Raw genomic sequence first — 19,444 nt, 5'->3', positions numbered from 1 at the left:
GGCGGGCCGCCTCACGAAGGGCACGCAGGGGCGGTGGCAGAGCCTTGAAGTTGAAGCGCGCGCGCGCGGCAGTTGGCGGTTGGCGTTGTCCGTCACGCGGCGACAGTCCTCTAGAAACGATAGTCTCGCTGCAACTGGGCGTCCGTGAACTGAGAGAGCGGAATCTTTTGGCCACGTCGCGTTCGCCGCTGCAGTTGTGGTCCGTCTTGTGCATGCGCACACAGGTGATGCTACACGTTCGGCGGGCACAGCTCGGGCAGGTGTAGATGGCAGGGGAGCCGCACATGCAACAATCGCGCTGCTTCCCCCGCAGGAGAGGACGTGGCACGGGCGTGGACATCTTCGGCAGCGCCGTCGGCCACAGAGGGCAGGAGCTGCTGTAAATCGCCCACAAGCGCGCGACTCACCAAGGATGCCATCTCCGTCTCTGGAGAGCGGGCGCGGAAGCCGACGTGTTGGTTCGGGTCCTCTCCGTGGGAAGAGTCAATCGAGGCCGCGTCCGAATCCTCGTTGCCGCCTCCCAAAAAAATCCCTATCGTCATCCTCCGGTCTGGTCTTGGCACAGCCACTGTTCAGCGCCGGCGCGTCCGCAGCTGACACAGCGGCGTTATTCGCTGCATTGCTCATCGACGTGCGAACCTACAACAACAAAAAAAAAAAAAAAAACGGGTACCTTTCGTTGGTCAGCCAGGTCGAGATCGCACCCAACAGAGTTAGACAAAAAAATGTGGTCAGAAAAGAAAGCAAAAAGAAAAGGATAGGTGTTCGTTCGCTAAACCAAACAAGAAAGAAGAAAAGAGGGAGGCGAGCATTGTTTCCGTTTTCGACACAAGAAAAACTGTCACCACGGCGCTAAAAGCATCCCTTCATTTCCCGTACAGAAAAAGGAAGAAACGGACAAAAAAAAGAGGAGGTGATGGTGGCGGTGGTGCCGTCTGACGTGTTCTTGTTGCGGGTGTAGTGAGCATTGGTATAAAGACAGCGTAGGTTACATCGGGCGACGCTTTCAAAACAAACAAAAAAAGAAGTCGATCGTTATGGAGCACCAGACATCTCGCTTAGATTTCCAGAAATGACGCCGCTGCAATCAGTTTCGCCGAGTTGTAGCCTCCTCCGTAAAGAGTGTTGCCCACACTGGTCCGCTTCTCGTTGGCGTCCGTGTCAGCGCGGTACTTAAAAAACATGAAGTTGATGCCCATCTCCAGCAAGTCGTCGGGTACATCGTGGAGGTCGATAACGGGGTACACCGTAGTGCCTTTGGCAATGCCCGGAGTGTCCTCAATCGCCGCAAAAGCTGGAGGCCATGCGACGGACAGCGGCGTCGAATAGGGCGTGTCACCGAGACGGAAGGGGTGTTGCCGCTACGCCGCGCGTGGTTGCCACTGTTGACCCGTGGGACGTCGCCGCGGGCTGCGGCTGTCTGCGACTGGTCTGGTAGAGCCGCAAGCCGCTTCTGGTACACCTCATAGAGCGTCTGCAGCGGAATGAAGAGGAACTGCGACGGGCGTCGGGGTCCGCCGCCACGGCGTCCGCGGAGCTGCGGTACCCGTCTTTATCGTCGTGAGCCGGGGCGTAGTAGAGGGCCGGTGACGGCGACTCAACCGCTGCGGCGTTCTCGGCAATGGACACATCACCGCGCTGCAGAATCACCTCTTCCATCCGCGTGAGGAAGCGCTGGCATCGACGACTCACAAGTGCGCAGTTTCGGTCCAGTAGATGGACGTGTCCACTAGCGGAGCGCAGCGCCACCACTGCCACGGGGTCAATGTGCAGTTTGGGTGGCGTGACCAACTCCGCGGGTTGCTGTGTCCGTTTTGCCTTCGACATGGCGCTAAGAAAAAAAAGAAGAGAGAGAGATCGAGAAGAGTCGTTTGGGTTGCTTGACGGAGAGGTGGGGGGAGAAAAAGAAGGAGAGGGGGGATCTCAGAGAGAAGAGATTTGGTGGCGTCCCTTGAAAGCGAGTTTGCACCGCAGTATATTTGCGCAAAGGCAAAAGGACGAGCAACTACCGCGGACGGGAAAAGGGGGCAGATGGGGGCACGTTTCCCGTTGCGCGGGAAGCTAAAAAAAAAAAGGCGGTCACAGCAGGCGACGAGGAGTTTGAAAGAGAGAAAAATGTCTGGTCTTCTTTTATTGCCTCGCGTTTCTTTTTTTTTTGTGCACGCACGGATGGTGTAAAACGGGGAGATAGTTTACATCACGAAAGAACAGATCAGAAGTGAACACCATTCAGCGGGAGAACGAATACGGGCAAACGGGTGCGTGGCGCCCCACGTCTCATGCGACCAAGCGTCTACGCGAGCTTAGGATCAACACACTTGCTAGCACTCCAGGAGGTTGGCAATCTTCATCACCGCAATGGCAGAGCCACTAGGAACGGTGAAAGGCTTCCGCGCATCAAGCGGCTTGCGTTCGTAGCGATGCTTGTAGTACAGGTAGGCGATGACCGTGTCCAGCGTCGCACCGTTCGTGTTGGGGAAAAAAATGTCTACGGAACGGTCAACCTGCAGGGTCTCCGTCAAGACGAGAGGCGGTGCCGTGGATTTCGGCCTCAGCACCTGCAGGGCCGTCGGCTCGCTCACCTTATCCGCGGCATCAAATGGCAGCGACACGGATCGGCCGTCCGCGCGCATTCTCAAAGGGCTCTCGGCAGTGGAGGCGGCGGCGTCGTGGCTTCCATTGCTGTTGACCTCGTCGCCCGCAGCGGTGCTGTCGTCCCTCCCCGAGTTGTCGTAAGGGTCTTGCTGGATGCTGTTCCCCGAGGAAACGTTGGAGAAAACGTGACAACCAGGTCGTCGAGCGCAACATCCTGCCGCTTCGTGAACGCACGGCGCAAAAAAGGGGACTCGCGGAGGCACTCGCGATGCACAAAAAACTCTTGGCGATCGCGTGAGCGGACAATGAGATAATCGAATGCGTTGAAGGTGACTACGTCGATGTGCGGCGGAGGGGGCGGCTCCTTCCGCATGGGGTTAAAAGGCAAGCCACTCATGGTTTACCGGCGGCGATCACGGGGAACTACGTAACCTAAACAACAACAAAAGAAAAAAGAAGGGAGAAGAGTTGCTGCGCAACAGCTTTAAGCGAAGAGTCCGGTTTTTTCAATTGCCGAGGACAGAAGTCGCGAGCACGCCAGTGGAAGGAGAGAGTTTTCATGCACGTGTCTATCGGTGAAAGAATACACGCTTTTTAATTTCCAAACAAGAAAGAAGAAAGGCATCGCCGTTGAAAACGGAGGAGCCCAACTGACCGCTTCCTTCTCTACGATACAGACTGACTTTCCTGTTCATTCGGAAAAAAGGGTGAAAACCACAGCCACTTGACAACAATGACAGTGAATGATGTTTGCGTTGGCAAAAATGTTTGTTGAGCGCTTCGTGTGCCTTAAAGGCAATGACAGCCGCGCAAGAGCATATGTGAACAGTGACAAAAAAAAAGAGCCCAGGAAGAAAAGGCAGCCAAAGGACAAGAGCACGGAGGAACTGTGGGTGACAAAGGGCGTTCGTGACGCAACCGAAAGAGGGCGAGAAAAACGGCGAGAACATCAGAGCAATCGCACGTGAGGATTGTCGGCAACACTCAAAAAAAAAAAAAAGAGCCCAGACGAAGAGGGGAGAAAGAAAAAAGGAGTGAGCGATGTAAACTGGTTAGCAAACAGAGGCGTGGCCGTAGGGGTCTGCAGTGGCGGTGCTTTAGGGAGAACAGGCGACGCAGTTGGCTGCGAAAAACACACACGCACACAGACACGGTCACGATGGCACTCGTGAAAGCGCGGAAACCACTTCCTCTTCGTCCTCTTTTCCTCTCCTCCCCTTTTTTTTCAGGTGACTCACACACCTTTAGATGATACTATCCGTGCGACCAGCGCGCTCTTCGGTGTCCGCTGTTAACGTCCAGGCAGGGGAGTAGCTACCATCTTTCTTCAGCAAACGATTATTCGGCGAGGTCGCCTTGCTGTCTCCAAGTGACGTGTAGCCGTCAAGGTACAGCTTGCAGAACGGAATCTTGCCAGCTATTGTGTAGTCCCACACATCTTTGAAAGTCCAGGAGAGAATGGGGCAGACGCGAACCATCAGCGGCCAACCGGCAGTCGTCGGTTTCCAAGGACCTGCTGGTACTTGCCGCTGGGGTCATCCTTGCGGGTGCCCATGAAGACGACGGTAAAGTCGTGCTGTTGGGTGGCCCGCCACAGGCCTTGCCTCATGCCGTCCCCCGCGTCTATCTCGTGCAAGGTGACCCCGGGAGGTAAGAGGCCATGTAGTGCTTGCGAAATTCAATTAGCTCAGGGAATTCACCCGCCGTGTCGAGAAGCACAAAGACAAAGCAGCCCTTCACCCATTCTAACCCCATCGTGCGCCGGAGGAGCTCTAGCATCACCACCGCGTCCTTTCCACCGTTGAAAGAAATGGCCGTCTTGCTAGCAGGGAACGTCTCGGCGGTGCGCCGAATAATGTCAACCGCACGGCCCTCCGGCGAGAGACACTCATGGACCTCATCCAGGGAGGAGGACAGCGTTTCGGCGATTGTCTTCAAAGATGCCGCCTGCCCCGCACTGTCAGCAGGCGAGGACACAACGGTGACGTAAAATCAGGCAAGCCAGCACCTCCGTTCATCAAAAAAGCGTAGTACGTGTGTGTGTGTGTGTGTGTGTGTGGCTAGTGAAAACTCGTCCTGCCAGTGCCTTCGATTAGCTGTTGTTGTCGCGTTACAATGAGGAGCAGCGCGCACCTCGGCGAGTGTGTGTTGAAAAAAAGAAAAAAGAGGCTGCTCCCCGTTCAGTCAAGTGGATCAGCTTTCGCGCCGCAGCTCCGCACAAGGCAAAAGAAGCGGCGTTTCGGGACGCGTAACAACAACGATTAGAATATACACACACAAAAAAAAGAGTAATCGACGTGGCGAATCGCAGACACCGCACGTACAACAAGGAGACTAAAGGTGCCAACGCGGGGACGCAAAAAAAAAAGGGGGTGAAAAAGACAACAACAACAAAAAAGGAGTCAATGGGAGGAGCGGAGAAGAGGCAATTCAAATAAAAGTGGAAACATCGAAAAAGAGGCAAGGTCCGTTCGCAACGCTCAGGGAAGCAGTTGCATTGCTTCGGCGTCCATGCGCGCACTCTCCCAGGTGCCAAAAGGATGATGTTCAGGCTCGCTGTGCTTCACGGGGCTTGCGTTGGCCTCATGCAAAGTTTAAAGCACAAGGAAATACATGTCCGCAGTTCCAAAGAGAGCAAGAATAAGGATAAAAAGAGGAAGAAAGAATGATCTAACGAATAATAGAGAAATCTAAGTAGAAAGAGTGTTGTGTGTGTGTGTGTTCAATAAAACAAAGTAAAAAACCGTCAGTAGTACGGTGTTCAGAAAAAGAGACGTCCAGGATGCGACACAGCACACGTGCGCCATCCCAGCCGTCGATGCAGTCACGCGCGACGCTTGCTCGATCTCGAGAGCACCGGCGCGCCAGCGAAGCGTCCATTGTGAGGAGAAGAGCCGCCGCGTCGGGGCGGCACAAGTCCTCAAAGCAGCGGTCCAAAAGTTGCGCAGTGTTTGCGCAGACGGGGAACACAGTCCGCGAGCCCATTGTTGCTTCACACTGCAGCCGCTGTTGACCGCACGCCTGCACCGGACTCGGGCTCTGCGTGCTGTTCTGAGCGGAAGAAAGCGGCTCGGACGAGGAGGTCCGTGCAACCGCAGCGGCAGATTCGTTCTCGCTTGCATTTGTCACGCGTGAAGCGCATAGTTCCGCGGCGGCTGGGCAGTCAATGTAGCCGTGCACCCTTTTAAAGACGACGTGTCCGCGCGACCCGCAGACCCGTCCAGCGGGGCATGGGACCGATTGCCCTTGCACACGCAGCAGCAGCTGCCCAGTACTGGAACAGGTGTGAGGGAGGCACCGGACACCACTTGAGGAAAGCGGGAGTGCGCTTGTTATGAGGTTTGACGTAAAGCAGCGGCTCGCAGGACCGAACTCGTTGCCGTATACGTTCGCCAGGGGGGACAGCTTATAGTCGCTCTCGCCGGCGCCTGTGGTTGGGCCTGCACACAATTCACGTTGTCGTACGCCGTGACGACGGGGCAGTAGTCCATCAAAAAGGCGGCGCTGCCCCCCACATTCGAGTAGCCGGCAAAGTAGCGGTACGCCGGCAGCAAGTCCGTGCTGTACGCTGTCACGTCGCAGTAGCCGATGCCACGGCGGTCACGCGTGCAGCGCTGCTGCTTTAGGGCTTTTTGCGCAGCGACTTTGCGTCTCCAGAGATGGCTTTCTCGCCGCCGTCTGCTTCGTGAAAGCAGTAGTCGAGAGAGCCGTGCGACGCGGCGTACGTCCTGCAGCTTTCCATGACGAAATCACATCCTGCGTTCTTCCCAAAAGAAGTTCGTCGTCCTCTGCGAGGTCGTAATCAGCCGCGTAGAAGCCCGCATCCTCGAAGAAGGCGAGTGTGAGGGAAGAGTAAAATAGAGCCGTGTGGAAACCATGCCCACAAGCGCCTCCTGCAGCAGCACTCGCTGCTTCCAGTGCGACCCCACCGTGCCTGACCCGCCATTGTCCTCAATCTCCAGGCCGTCCAGTGTCGGGCAGCCAAAATGAGGCCGTGCGGCGGCCAGCACCCGTGGGGTTTGCACAAATCGTTACCTCCTGTTTGCCAGCACGATAGACCGTCGCGGTCCCACCACTGGATTTCCAAACGCCGCTTTCATCGATGAAATTTGAAAGGGTGGAAGCCAACGCTGAGAACCCAAGACTGTGCGATATCTCGTGCATCGCGACGCGAACGTCGAGCGTGGCTACCCCGGAAGCTGGCAATGGCGCGGTCCCCGTTCGGATAACCTCGCGGTAAGAAATTGACCTGACCGATAATCGGCCGAGACCCTTGCGTGTCAGACGAGCGGACGCACGAGCGGCCCCAGGCAATCCCGGTGGAGGAGGTGGACGACTGCTCAGCGGCGCTCGAAGACTGCGGCATCGCACTCACAAAGAGCACAAAATCGGTGTCACGCGCTTCGCCACCGGCAATGGGAACGCCAGAGCAGGCGTTGACCGGGACCGTGAAGGAGGCGGTCGGTTCAGTGTACAGCATCATCGACAGCTTCGCGACGGCGTGCTGCAGAACGGCGGTGATGTACGAGGCTTTCGTTTCTGTGAGGATGTCGGCCGCTGTGCAGAGGACTCGGCGCCCAGAACCGTCGTACGTGTCAACTTCCTGGCCAACAGACGCGCATGCGGAGTCGAGATGAAGCTCTGTCTTGACCACAAGGGGACGTAAGCCACGACTCGACAAGCGCTCCGCCAGAGAAGTCTCGACCGTTGTCGCTTGCTTGGTGAGGGTCAAGCGATCCACGGCGGACGAAACGTGGCGCCTTCGACAACGTGGTGGTCAGTGCCGACTGCGCAACGGGCTGCTTCACAACGGAAACTGTTGGAAGGGTCGCGAGGGGGACAGCAAATTGGCTGTGCACGCATTGATGCCGCATCGTCGGATGCGCCTCTCCCGACGCTGCATGCACTAAAACCACAACGAGTAGCAAACACAGCACAGCCTGCGGACGCAGCCACGTCGCGCCATTGACCTCACCTCTGCTTTTGAAAAATGGCTTTAAAACGGTGAGTAAGATGGGGGAAAGACAGGAGGGGAAAGAAAAAGAGAAGCTTTTGTGTCACTTCCTAAAAAGGAAGCAAGGATGAGGTTTGCATGCGGCGTTGGATAGGCGAGAAGCGGAAAAGGTGATGCTTCGGTGAGCATCAGCGCTTTGTAGAGTTAGGCGCGCAAGCTGAATTCACTTTTGCTTGTCTTACCGTTTGACCGTGCTTTTTTTCTCTTCTCTTTGATGGGTATGGGAAATGCAAAGTAAAAAAAGAAAGAGAGCAATAGAGTTGTGAGGTCGCAGACAAGAAAGCAAAAGGCACGCAAAGAGATAAAAAAGAAAAAAGAGAAAGGCGAGAATGTAGTTCCGCGGCGGCTTCGACGATTCTGTGGCTTCGCCAAATGCGCTCTGTTGGAAACAAACCACCGTGTTCACACGGTAGGTGCCACGGAGTTGCGTGAGTTGTGACTGAAACGCTGGGGCAGAAGAGTCGTGCCGGGGCGACAGTTGACGCTGTTGCGCCACCGCCGCAGCAGCGACGTGAGAAGCGCCTCAACAACGGCCTGAAGCACCACAAAGACGGAAGCAGGCGCAAGGGCAACTCTGGCACTTTCCCTGTCTGCAAAGACAACAAGGAAGACAGCCACCATGGCGACGTCCGCCTTGAAAGCGCCAGAGAATACCACGCGGATGCGCTCCTCGGGGTGGGTCGTCACACGCCCAGCACAAAGCCACAGGAACGCAGCCGTCAACGTAAGCGCCAGGGTCTCCAGCACGACGAGTGCAAAGGCCGCTTTCCTGTGAAGAAAGATTTCCGCAGTGTCCCCGGGAGGAACGCAAAGCTTGCGTTCACCATCAAGTCAGTCTCTAACGATATCGTGGTGCCGTTGGCAAACTGTGATGTCATCGCGACAGGGCGAGCTTCCGCTGCCGAGAGGACGTGCGCTCTGCGTTCATAGCTGCGGACGCCCTCCACGACGTGTCGCTGAGGCGTGTGAAGCTGCTGAAGAGAATGTACACCGCTACCAGCGCAACGTCGGTGTTGAGATGCACCGCCCACTGCCGCCAGCGCCACATCGATGTCTCGCAAAAGATCCGTGTAGGACGCTCCCGAAAGACGATCGGGCGAACCGAGCGCGATGAAGTCGTCGCATTCTGGCCGACTGGGGTGTCAGTGGACGGTGTCGCCGGCGCGCTGTCCTCTTGCGCCCGATGTTTCCGTTGATGTAGGAGGCAAAAACCGCTGCAGCAGAACTCCGAGGAAGAACGCGAAGATGGAAAACAGCGCAAAGCCCAGCGTCAGCAAAAGGCTCGTCCGTCTAATCCAACTCGCGAATTCACGCAGAAAAAGATGCAGCATCACGGGTGAAGTGCACATACAGAATAAGAATGAGATGGAGGAGAAGTACTCCGTTAGTGGCTCGCTTTCTTGTACGTCACGCGTCGCGACCACAGCCGCGATGTGTGAAGCGGGTAAAAACCCGATGCAGATGAATCCAACGCAAAGGAGCTCCTGGTCGCAGTGGAAGACGGCGGGAAGAAACAACTTGCCGACGCACCACCACAGACCCGGTGCAGCCACCGTGGCACCCACCACGGAGACGGCGAGCGCCTTGGCGCTGCTGCGGATCGATTCTCTCGAAAAGGGTGGAAACGCGGCCCCAAACGAGCGCGCAGCTCAGCGTCACCACTAACAGGGCCCATGGCAAGGAAAACGTCGCGTCGGGCAGCGGCACGACGCTGGACCACAACGCTAACAGGACAACAAACCACAGGTTAGGCTTGGTGCGAGACCACTCCAAAAAGGCCAGCGCCCTCATAACAACCCGCGCCAACTTCTCGCGAAGAGGTGCGGAGCGAGGCAGACGCGGGAGACTCAGCGGGCGCGGAACGCAAGGCTTCCGTCGCTAGTAAGGGTCTCTTGAAGAGCCGCGCCGCTACCGTTGGCCTCCGTTCGTCCATCTCCCATACTCGGACGCTAAAATGAAAAAAAAAGCAATTAAATCCCCCTTTTCCAAGAAAAACGGCTACGTGGCAGCTGCGGACCGCAAGACGCGCGTGTTTGTGTATGTATGTGTGTGTGTGTGTGTACGTGAGTCTTGACGGTTGTGCAATGCTAGTGTGGGGAGGTAAAACGAGAGGAAAGCGTGGTAGCACTCCTTTTTTTTTTCGCGCTTGCTGACAGGAAGGCAGTGTCCTACGGATGTTCATCGGACCGACACAACACCCATGACGGTGGAGTTGTGCAGAAAAGGAAAAAAAAAACGAGCATCGCTTGTGTGCGGTATCAAGCAGTGCTGTCACCGTGACTCTTTTCCCTCTTGTTGCCCTTGACGGGTTCGCTTGAACAAACGGTCAGCGCCGCAAAAGAGCTCGAGTCTTGGACTTTCAGGAAAAACCCGTCCAACACCTGACAAGACCGGATGATGGAGAAAAAAAGAACAAAAACGTATCGTGGTGCAACGCGCGTGCTGAGAAAAAAAAAGAAAAAAAGAAGGTGAAGTGTTGGCAGCGTCACGGTTAAGTCACTTTACGCCCTCTCTTCAATCGGAAGCGTTTGCAAAAAAGAGGAGAGAAGTTTCAGGCCCTCGCGCAGCGTCTTCTCCGCATTTGCATAGCCAATGCGGACGTAACCCTCCATGGACATCGCGCTGCCGGGCACCAGCATCACCCCGTCGCCTCAAGGAGCTTTACGCAGAAATCCCACGAGTTGAGGCCGCACTCAGGGAGCTTGAGGAGGGCCGTCGTGCTGCCGCCGGACGTAGGTAGGACACGCTGGGCTCCTGGCGCACCCACTCGTCTAAAATGGCGCGGTGCTTGCGCGTCAGTTCCAGTGAGCGAGCCATTACTTTATCCACGGCGTCGAGGGCCATAGCGGCAAAGTAATCGTCCAGCATCCCCACGCTGATGGTGTTGTAGTCGCGATGCATCACCACCGAGTCGAGGAACTCAGGAAGGTTGCTGGCAATCCAGCCAAGACGGAGGCCGGCCAGCGAAAACGTCTTGCTCATGCTGGCAGTGCTGATGCCCTTGTCGTACAGGTCCACGATGGACGTCGTGAAAGATTTCTTGAAGCCAGTGCCTTGGTCTACATCGTTTAAACCGCGATACACCTCGTCACAGAGAATGTAGGCGCCGCTCTTCTTGGCGATATCGACAATTCTGCGCAGGAACGCCTCATCCATCAGCGAGCCAGTGGGGTTGTTCGGGTTGTTGAGCGCGATAAGCTTTGTGTTCGGCCGCAACTTCCTCTCCAGCTCCGCCAGATCCGGCAAGAACAGGTTCTCCGGGCGCAGATGGAGGAATTCCACCTCGGCGCCATAGCACTTCGGGATAGACTGGTGCTGCTGGTAGGTTGGCAAGACCGCAATCACGTGGTCGCCAGGGCAAACAATCGTCTCGTACACCAAGGAGTTCGCCCCGATGGTGCCGTGAGTGACAAGGATGTTGTCTTCGGTCTGGTTACTGTAGAGCCTCGCAATACCCGCGCGGAGATGCGACGACCCTTTAATCGCACCATAAGTCATCCGCATCGGTAGCAGTTCGGCCAGAAGACTCTCCTTGCTCTTGCCAGCGATCTCGAGCAGCTCCTCAATGGTGATGGAAGCCACGCAGGTTTCGCCCAGGTTGTACTTGGCCTGTAGCTCGTACCGGTCCATCCAACGTTCAACATCAAAAGCGTCAATCTTCATCGTTCTTTGTGGTCAGTGCGTGCACGCCGACGTTTAGCACACAAAAAAAGGAAGAAAAACTACCTCGTCCGCGTTCCGTTGAGTTGATGAGAAAAACAAAACAAAAACACGAGTGATCAACGGAGAGAGAGCGCAAAGCGCGTCTGAAAGAATATGCACTGGTGAATGGTGGCTTCTTCTTATCAGTCGCTAGAGGAAGTAGAACAAGTTGGTAGGCGGGATAAAGGGTTAGGGGAAAAAAAAAGAGACACATGCAGAAGTAAAAAAAGCGATAGCAATGCGCAAACAACAAAAAAGAAAAAACAATTGCTGATTGTTGAGCTGATGAGGTGTAAAAGGGGAGTAAGAGAGGAAAGCAGAGCAGAAAGAAACAAGTCGGTCGCTTGCGGGAGGACAGAAGCGTGGAAGACAAAAAAAAAAAAAGATTGACAGTCACTTCAATGAAGAGGGAAGCACGTCGCTGACCTACAGGTTTCGCGGTTAATCAAAAACCACCTGAACTCTCTCTCTTCTGCGTTCATTCCTTTCGCAACAGACAACCTTACCCATTGAGGTGCTTTGTTCAAAAAAAAAAAAAAAACCACCGCGGTGCATGGAACGCGCGGCGGACGAGCACAGCAAACAGCCTTCACCGTTTCTCCAGCGCAAACGGCTTCAAGAGAAGCGTAATGAACAGGCGTGAAGGGAAGGCGAAAGGACACGAAACAGGGTACGTGACGCCGGTGGGATTGTATCCTCTCGCGCCCCATCGACCGCCTCACGCAGCGCGGAGCGAATAAAGGCCAGCAGACTACGGGCAACAAGGTCCTCCCATGAGGGTAGATCGCGCTTTGTGAAGGCCTTCGGGAGGCCTTCAGTGGGTTCCCCGGAACCCCAGACTCCAACGGCGCGCGCAGCCAGCCAGCAACGCACAGACACGAAAGAAAGTATAGGTCAATGCCGGACTCTGTGAGGATGGCCAGCAAGTCAGCGTCGCAGTCCGCCTTGGACAAGGAGAGCGTCTTTCGCGCGATGGTTTCCGCGAGCGCGGCAGTGTTGCCAAATGCGACCCACTCCTCCAGCGTGCGACGCTGCAGCACACGCACCACGTCGTCGGCGGAAGCATCGGCGTGGGTCAGCTGAACGAGCTGCACGAGCTCGCAGAGAAGGGGCAGCGCCGCCGCGTTCGCGTCCTCGTCGTCCCCAATGCGACCCGCGCGAGAGTCGCGGCGCGGGTGCGGTTCTGCTGCGCAGTGCCGGGGAGCGCACCCAGTGACCTGGGAGTGGGCACCTGCTTGGGATAATCCTCGCCATCCATGAAGGAGTCCACCGCCAACGTCGCCTCAACGTGCAGGTCGGCGGCGAAGCCGTGGAGGAAAATGGGTCCAAGCCGCTTCTTCCCTTTCCCACCCGAGGTCAGGAAGCGGACGAGGAAGTAGACGGGGTCCACGCCTTTGCGCGCCACACAAAGCGCACGGAGCGAGCGCAGTCGCTCATTCTGTCCAGCCTCGGGAGTGGCTGGTCGCCACAGCCATTGCTCTGCCTCCGGCGAGACCAACACACTTAACGCCGCCAGGGCGAGTAATGTGAGAAGCGAGTCCTCCCCGAGTGGTGACGACGCGGTGGCCCCCCCGTCGTCTGCGCCGATGTCAAGATAGTCCCGCTCGACCTGGCGCAGTACCTGCGCGATAAGCAACTCCTCTTCGCTTCGGGGTGCCACTGCGGCGCCGTCGGACAGAGAAATTTGGGCAACGCCGAGCAAGAAGCGCGCGGACGGATGCGCTGACGCCGCGTCGAGCTCCCGCTTGGCTGCGGGAGACAGCTCAGTTCCACCGGCGCGACCGGTTCCGCTCCTTCGCCGTTTTTTCCGCCCCTGACAATCTCGGTGGGAACAAGCAGCGGCGCGCCACACGCGTCCTCGCGTTCGAAAAAAAAGAGGAGCCTCCATCGACGCAAATTTCGCCTGGGCCGCCTGCCGCAGACCCGCCCCCGCCTGTGGAGCGTGCACCACCGCAAGAGAAGAACACAGGTGTCGGCCTTGAGAAACGGAGAAACCTCCGGAGAAGGCCTCCGGCGAGTCCAGTCCAAACCCCATAATGGTGCGGAGGACAAGCGCGTAGTCCAGGCTGACCGACGGGGGCTGCGTCCTCAACGCTCGTCGGACCACAAACCACAGGTCGAGATTGGCTGACGCGCTCACCAGGAGCTGCACGTCGGATGTGCTGCCCTTCACTGCGGCCGGAACAATGCTCTCTACAAGCAGACCCTCACACAATCGTCCAAAGCGGAGAAGCACCGTGCGCCAGAATGAAAGCAGACGCTGCGCGACGCGACTGCCGCCTTCCGACTCGGCGCAGGCGCGGCGGAGACGCTCGGTCGACGCATAGACCGACTGGAGCTGCTCGCCAAGCAGGCCCTGCGCTGTCTCTGCATCCTCTGTCGCAGTGGGCAATGGGCTACTTTCCAGAGAGCCGAGGCAACTGACAAGTACCACAAAAACCGCTGCACCGTCGCGCCGGTGGTACTCAGGCGCTCCTTTTTTGCCCCGCGCACAACAAACGTGAGGGATTCACAACAACGCGCAAAGACCGCCGTTCGCGTGACCGCAGGAGAAAGGAGGCGGCCAGGCGCAGAGCGCCCACCACGCGGAACCCAACCGTCTTATACCACTTGCGAGAAGTCCTGCTGCGTGACGCACCACAAGAGCTGTTCGGTGATAGGCAATGCGGCACTGTACCCCGCAGCGGAGGAAAGGAGGTAGGCCGCGACGCAAAGCCCATGGGAGGCAGAATCTTCAGGCGGCCACTGGTGGTCCGGCTGCGGCAGAGACCTCTGCAACATCTCAAAGAACGTTGGAGCCGCCTCCGGGAGGTGCCGGATCGTAGACGCCAGCGACGGCCGCTCACACCACCTCGCCAACCAGTCCGCAAAGGGGTCCACAGCGGAGCAAATCGCCGCGTGCGGCACCACGACGTTGACGAGAAAAAGCGCAAGCAAGTCGTCCAGCTCCGTGTCCAGCAGCGCCACCCAGTCGGAAGGCAGCTCAGACGCAAAATGGAGCGTCATCGTGACCACACGGCAAGTCGGCAAAGGTGCGCTGGCCGACGGAGTCGACCGCTCAGGCGACAACGAAGTGATCAAGCCCTTCAGCAAGAGGAAGCGCTGCCGCGGTCCTGCACCCGTGTAATAGCGCTCCGCAAAGTCAAGCGCCTTGTCGGGGGCGTCTTCGAGGTGGAGCAGCACGAGACGCACAAGCAAGTTCCACTCGCCGCATTGCCAAACTACGTCGGGGTGGACGTCCATTAGCTCGTGTAGGAAGGTAAGGAAGTCGCTTGGGCCCTCCGCGCCGTTCTGATGAAGTCCACTGTGGTTGTTCGCTGAGTCAACATTGCCCAGCGAGTGCAACGAGGCAAGATCCGCGGTGGTCTCGGCGCCGTTTCCATTAAAGGAAAAAGGCAGCAAGTCGCCGAGTTTGCTCTCGTGCTGCTTCGCACATGTTCGTACTCGCAGCTCAAGTTGCAAGGCCGGGTCGGCCGGTTGGTCGTCCAGTTCTAGAAAATTATTGTCGATGTAATTAGACGCTCCATCGTGCGGAAAGGCATTGCCAGGATTCTCAGAAGCGCCGTAGTCATTCTCCAACGTGAACACATTCGTCCCGTCCAGTGCCCGAAATAGATTTCTTTCGTCGCCGCCAAAGCTGAGGACATTGACGCCGTTGTCCGCAGCGGTCCCGGCTCCATCGCGCCTTGGAGGAGCGGCTCGTACTGGACTGCGAGCGCGTCGTGGCACTGCGCCTCTGTCTTGGCCCACTCGGGGACTGCCGTCAGCGCGGCTACCGCGTTGGAGACGGAAGCGTCGTCGTCGGCCTCAGACAGCGACGACAAACTAAAATTATCCCACGACCGGCCCTCCTCAGCCACGTAACGCGCGACGGCCTGCCGGAGCTGCGCCACGCCCGGAAGTTTTGCGAACTCCGCGTCGTCGAGCAACGTGGGGAGGGCGGCCGCAATCGCCTCCGCGTCGGAGAGGGACGGGCGGTCGGTGAGACAGGCCCCGTGGAAGGCCTCCAGTGCCGGCTCCAAGTCCGCCAGAAACGCACTTTCATCGCGTGCGGAGAGCACGGCTCCCTCCGGAGACAATTGGGTCGCCTCCGGGCTTCTCGGAATCATTCCGTAATGTATAATTACACACGCTTCTCAATGTAGAGTGCTTTGTGCTCTTTTTGCTTTTTTTTTTTTGGCGTTGTCGTTGTTGAGATATTCTATCTGGCCTATGTGTTTTTGTACGCTCACGCAGGTGAGAAGAATTGGAGAAAAGACATGCTAATTCGTGGCGGCCTTCATGAGAAACGAGGTTATCAAAATCGGTTCCTTCTTTTTGTGTGTGTCTGTGTGTGCGGAACAGTCTTTCCGCAAAAAGGCTCCGTTGAGGGGTGAGCGACTCTTTTTTCTTCTTTGCGGTCGGCGCAGACCCACACCAGACACACCTTTGCGTGGAATCGTCAGTAGTGAAAAAAAAAAAGTCACTTCCTCAGACAGAGCTCTTTTTTTTTTTTTGCTTTTTTCGTTTTGCCTTCTTTTTTTTTTGGAAAGGGGCGGTACTGTTGTTGAAATCTCGTAAGCAAGATACAAAAACAAAAAATACAAAGAAAAAAGAGAAGAAGCAACAGTGTGTCTTTGTCGTTCTGCCTTGTGGCGTACGAGAGCACCAAACCCACGGAGACAGGTGAGGAGGGGAAAAAAAAAAGGGTTCACGTCGCCCTCAGCTCAGAAAGCGCAAGCGGTTCCCATGCAAAGAAATGGAGGTGGGAAAAAAAGGAAGGGGGAACTGTGAACAGAGAGGCAAGAAGGGAATCATAACACAACAAAAGAAAGCGACGCGTAGGCCGCAGCGGAGAGAAAGGGTGCAAGCAACCCATATCTTGCACGAGTGGGAAGTCAAAGAGGAATGCTAGAAGAATCCGAGCACAGGGGGGGGAATAAAGAAAAAAATAATATATATCACTATACAGGGGAAAAGGAAGTAAAGACTTAGACTAGAGGAGTGTTTGTGTGTGTGTGTGTCTTGTAGATGTAAGCATGCGTGCACGCGCCTGCGCAAGCGTCTTAGATGCTGCTGTTGCTCGGCTTGTACGCCGATTCTGCGGCGTCGATGGGGCCGTGGTAAGTGTACCGAAGCTCAGGACGAGCCTTGATGAGCGGCACGTTGTCTTGTTTGATAATGTTCATGTTCACCGGCCCTCCACAAACATATCGACCAGCGGTGTGGCGGAGAGGAAGTACGGATTCCCGGCGGGTAGTCCGTGACCTTGTTGTACGCGGGCACCATCGCCGGGATCCAGCACGCGGACCAGAGGCTGAGGTTCTCGCCGGGGCGGATGCCATAGACGTGGTAGTCGAAACGGCGGCACCACTCCTTCTTGTACGCGGCATACTTCTCCCACATCTCCTTTTTTTCTTGAGGCGCTGCTCGTCTTCCAGCACGCCAAACTTTCGACATTCGTGATCGTTCGCGGCGTAGCCCTGCAGGCGGAAGAGACTGTGGTGTTCCGCTCCAACATGAAAAAGGTGCCCCACACAATGCTGGCGCGGCTCATGGGCATAATCTGTGCAGCGCGCGTCGTGGCCTTGGACTTGATCCAGCAGCTGTAGCCGTAGGCCATCACCGCGCTCGCGACGTGCTCGCACCAGCGGATGCCACGCATGCAGTCACCAAAGCCGACGCAGTCCTCGATGATGGGGAAGGGCGTGCCCATGATGTGGAAATTCAGATTGAAGTTTGTGTACTCCGAGTTAATGATGGTGTTGTAGACGCTATCGCGGCGCTCAATCGACTGCGTAGTGCGCCACAGCTGGAAAGACTTCCACGCTAACTGCTCCTGGTCGGTGAGCTCGCGCTCCACACTAGGAGAGTAGCGCTTGTGGTCAGTGGCGATGAAGACGGGCTTTCCGTCGTCGCGCATGGCGCCCGGACCAAGCTCAGCGGCAGTTGCCATGTTCGCTTTTTCTTTTTGTTTGTGTGTGTGTGTGTGTTATCGTTTGTTTCAGCGTTAAAAGACAAAGAGAACTATTTTGAAAAAAAAAAGAAGGTTTGGAAAAGCTTGTGAGGAACGCAGCGCCTTCTAAGACCTTTGTTCAACAGGTTCTACTAACTACTTTGTCTCAAAAAAAAAAAAAGAAGAAAACCCGATATGACCCGGCAAAGAAAAAAGACGCCGGAATTGCAGAACTAGACTTCTAATTGTGTTGGCAGAGCCAACCTACACCGTTTCCTATTTTTTTGTTCGTTTGTCTGTTTGAGTAAACAAAAAATGGTGCACGAAGGAACCAGCAAGGAAAAAAAAGAAACAGAAAACGTAAAGATGAACGCAGTAGGCATAGCTTAGCTTGACGGTGCATTCATCCTTCGTTACGCACGGTACAAAGTGGAGATGCAATGCAGTCTAAACCTTCTTGCCGAGGCCAGGTGTACTGGCGGAGCTCAGCGCACGCGCGACACCGTTTCCAAAAAAAAAAAACAAGACAGTCACTTGTACGAGTGTGCGTGTTTTCTTTTCTGTTTTCATTTCTTTTTTTTTGGTCGGGAACTGTTAGCAAATACTCATCGTTTGGTAATATATCACCCTCAAGAACGCGACCGATGGTTACTGTATGTATGTGTGTGTGTGTGTGTGTGTTTGTGAGAAAAAAAAAAAGAAAGACTGTTAGGAGTATCGTGTTTTGGTGCATGTCGATGCCGAATGAGGGAGCAGCGCATTGTCAATGAATCGCTCCATCGCCAAATTGCCGTCTCCATTCGGTCTCCAAGCAGACCCCGCACTGGGTGGGAAAGGAGAGGGTGGCCATTGTGTCTTCGGGATAAGGCCACCGCGTACGCACAAATGAGGGGGAAAAAAAAAGAAACGAGAAGGAAAAGGAAAAAAAGAAGAAAAAAAAGGAAAGAAAGTGAATTAAAAACGCAGCAGGGAAAATGAGGCATTCAAAAACAGAAAAAAAGCACGCTCAAGACAATAATGAAAACTTAAGAAAGAAAAAGAACACAGGCATCAGGGGTGGCGGGGCAGAGTTGTCAGTACAAAACTGTGTGTGTGTGTGTGGAGAGAGAGAGGGGAAAGGGGACAAAAAAGAAGTTGCCTCGTCTATTGAAGACTGCCGAAACAGAAGTAAACGACACTGAGAACAAGATGCAAAAGTCTGCCAGACACAACGTCATTCCCTTGTGACAATGCTACGTGCAGCCGACGCTCACGCTTTGTCTGCATGGAAGAAAAGTTCAAAGGATAGGGGAAAAAAAAAGAAGGGAGATGGTGTCCGAACATAAATGATTTTTTGGGTTGTTTAATCGTCTGCATAATGAGTAAAAAAAAAGAAAACAACATATGTCGGATTGATAGTTGCAAGCCGCGCCTCTCCATCTTCGGGTGCTTTGGGAAAGGAGTGACTTTCGCGCGCAGCTCCAAAAAAAAGGAAAGGCGGTGAAGCAACAGCGCTGAGAGAGGAGTGATCGGACGTCAAATGAAAAAAAGAAAAGAAAAAAGAGAACTTCGTATGTATATAAAAGAGACCCCCGCATTGCGGTACGCACTCCCAAGAAGGCATGATGGCGCAAGCCAAAAAAAAAAGGAAAAAAATATATTAAAAAAAAGGAAAAGAAAGCCAACAGCGTCAAAAAAAAAAAAAAGAGAAACATAGAGAAAACAGATTCAGAGATCGACGGATCCTTACACACCAAAGAGGAAAAGAAAGCTTCGCGTGTGTGTGTGACAGTGATGGGCGGAAAAGGAGGGGATGCACTCAAGAAAGGTTATCTTCGCAGCCGCAGCAGTGGCGAGAAAAAAAATGTAGACTGTTTCGTCGTTGAGGATCGGTGAGAACGCATTTCGCAACCAAACACGGAGAAAGACGTCAACGCGTCAAAGAAATCGCTCCGACTGGATGGTGGTGGTGATGGGGAGAGAGGGAAGGGAAAGAGAGTTTGTCTTCGTCGATCCTGTTTCCGTTTACTGCCAATGCTGTTGCCCTGTGGAGGCGGTGGCAGTGGTGGAGAGAGGGGAAAGGAGGGAGAGAGAGGGGAAGGGGGGGGGGGGCGTAGCTTCTGTTTTCAGGGATAATTACGTTTTGTTTTTGTTTTCACTGTTGTTATGGCAGGAGCTGCTTTGTCAGTCTTGGCATGTAGTCTCAGTCCCCGCGCTCC

At 55.3% G+C, this 19,444-nt stretch overlaps 2 protein-coding genes across 2 annotated transcripts; both read right to left on the bottom strand.

Moving 5' to 3' along the window:
- Window positions 1–3,839: 3,839 nt before the first annotated feature.
- On the bottom strand, window positions 3,840–7,075 carry LOC126767173 (uncharacterized). Its single transcript, XM_050484753.1, is given in 4 exon segments — window positions 3,840–4,108; window positions 4,111–4,233; window positions 4,236–4,552; window positions 6,894–7,075. Coding segments are annotated over 4 exon segments (891 nt in total).
- Window positions 7,076–10,270: 3,195 nt separating this feature from the next.
- Window positions 10,271–11,272, bottom strand: LOC126767172 (capreomycidine synthase-like). Its single transcript, XM_050484752.1, has one exon. It carries the CDS (start codon window positions 11,270–11,272, stop codon window positions 10,271–10,273), a length of 1,002 nt encoding a protein of 333 aa, XP_050340709.1.
- Window positions 11,273–19,444: the final 8,172 nt, after the last annotated feature.

This window comes from Bactrocera neohumeralis, unplaced genomic scaffold (genome assembly GCF_024586455.1).
Source record: "Bactrocera neohumeralis isolate Rockhampton unplaced genomic scaffold, APGP_CSIRO_Bneo_wtdbg2-racon-allhic-juicebox.fasta_v2 ctg4482, whole genome shotgun sequence".
Taxonomy (NCBI): domain Eukaryota; kingdom Metazoa; phylum Arthropoda; class Insecta; order Diptera; family Tephritidae; genus Bactrocera; species Bactrocera neohumeralis.
The sequence above is the reverse complement of the archived record's forward strand: the minus strand, read 5'-3'. Positions and strand labels throughout refer to the sequence as shown.

Excerpts from the sequence above, each read along its gene's own strand:
- LOC126767172 (XM_050484752.1), bottom strand. The coding sequence starts at position 11,272 with ATGAAGATTGACGCTTTTGATGTTGAACGTTGGATGGACCGGTACGAG.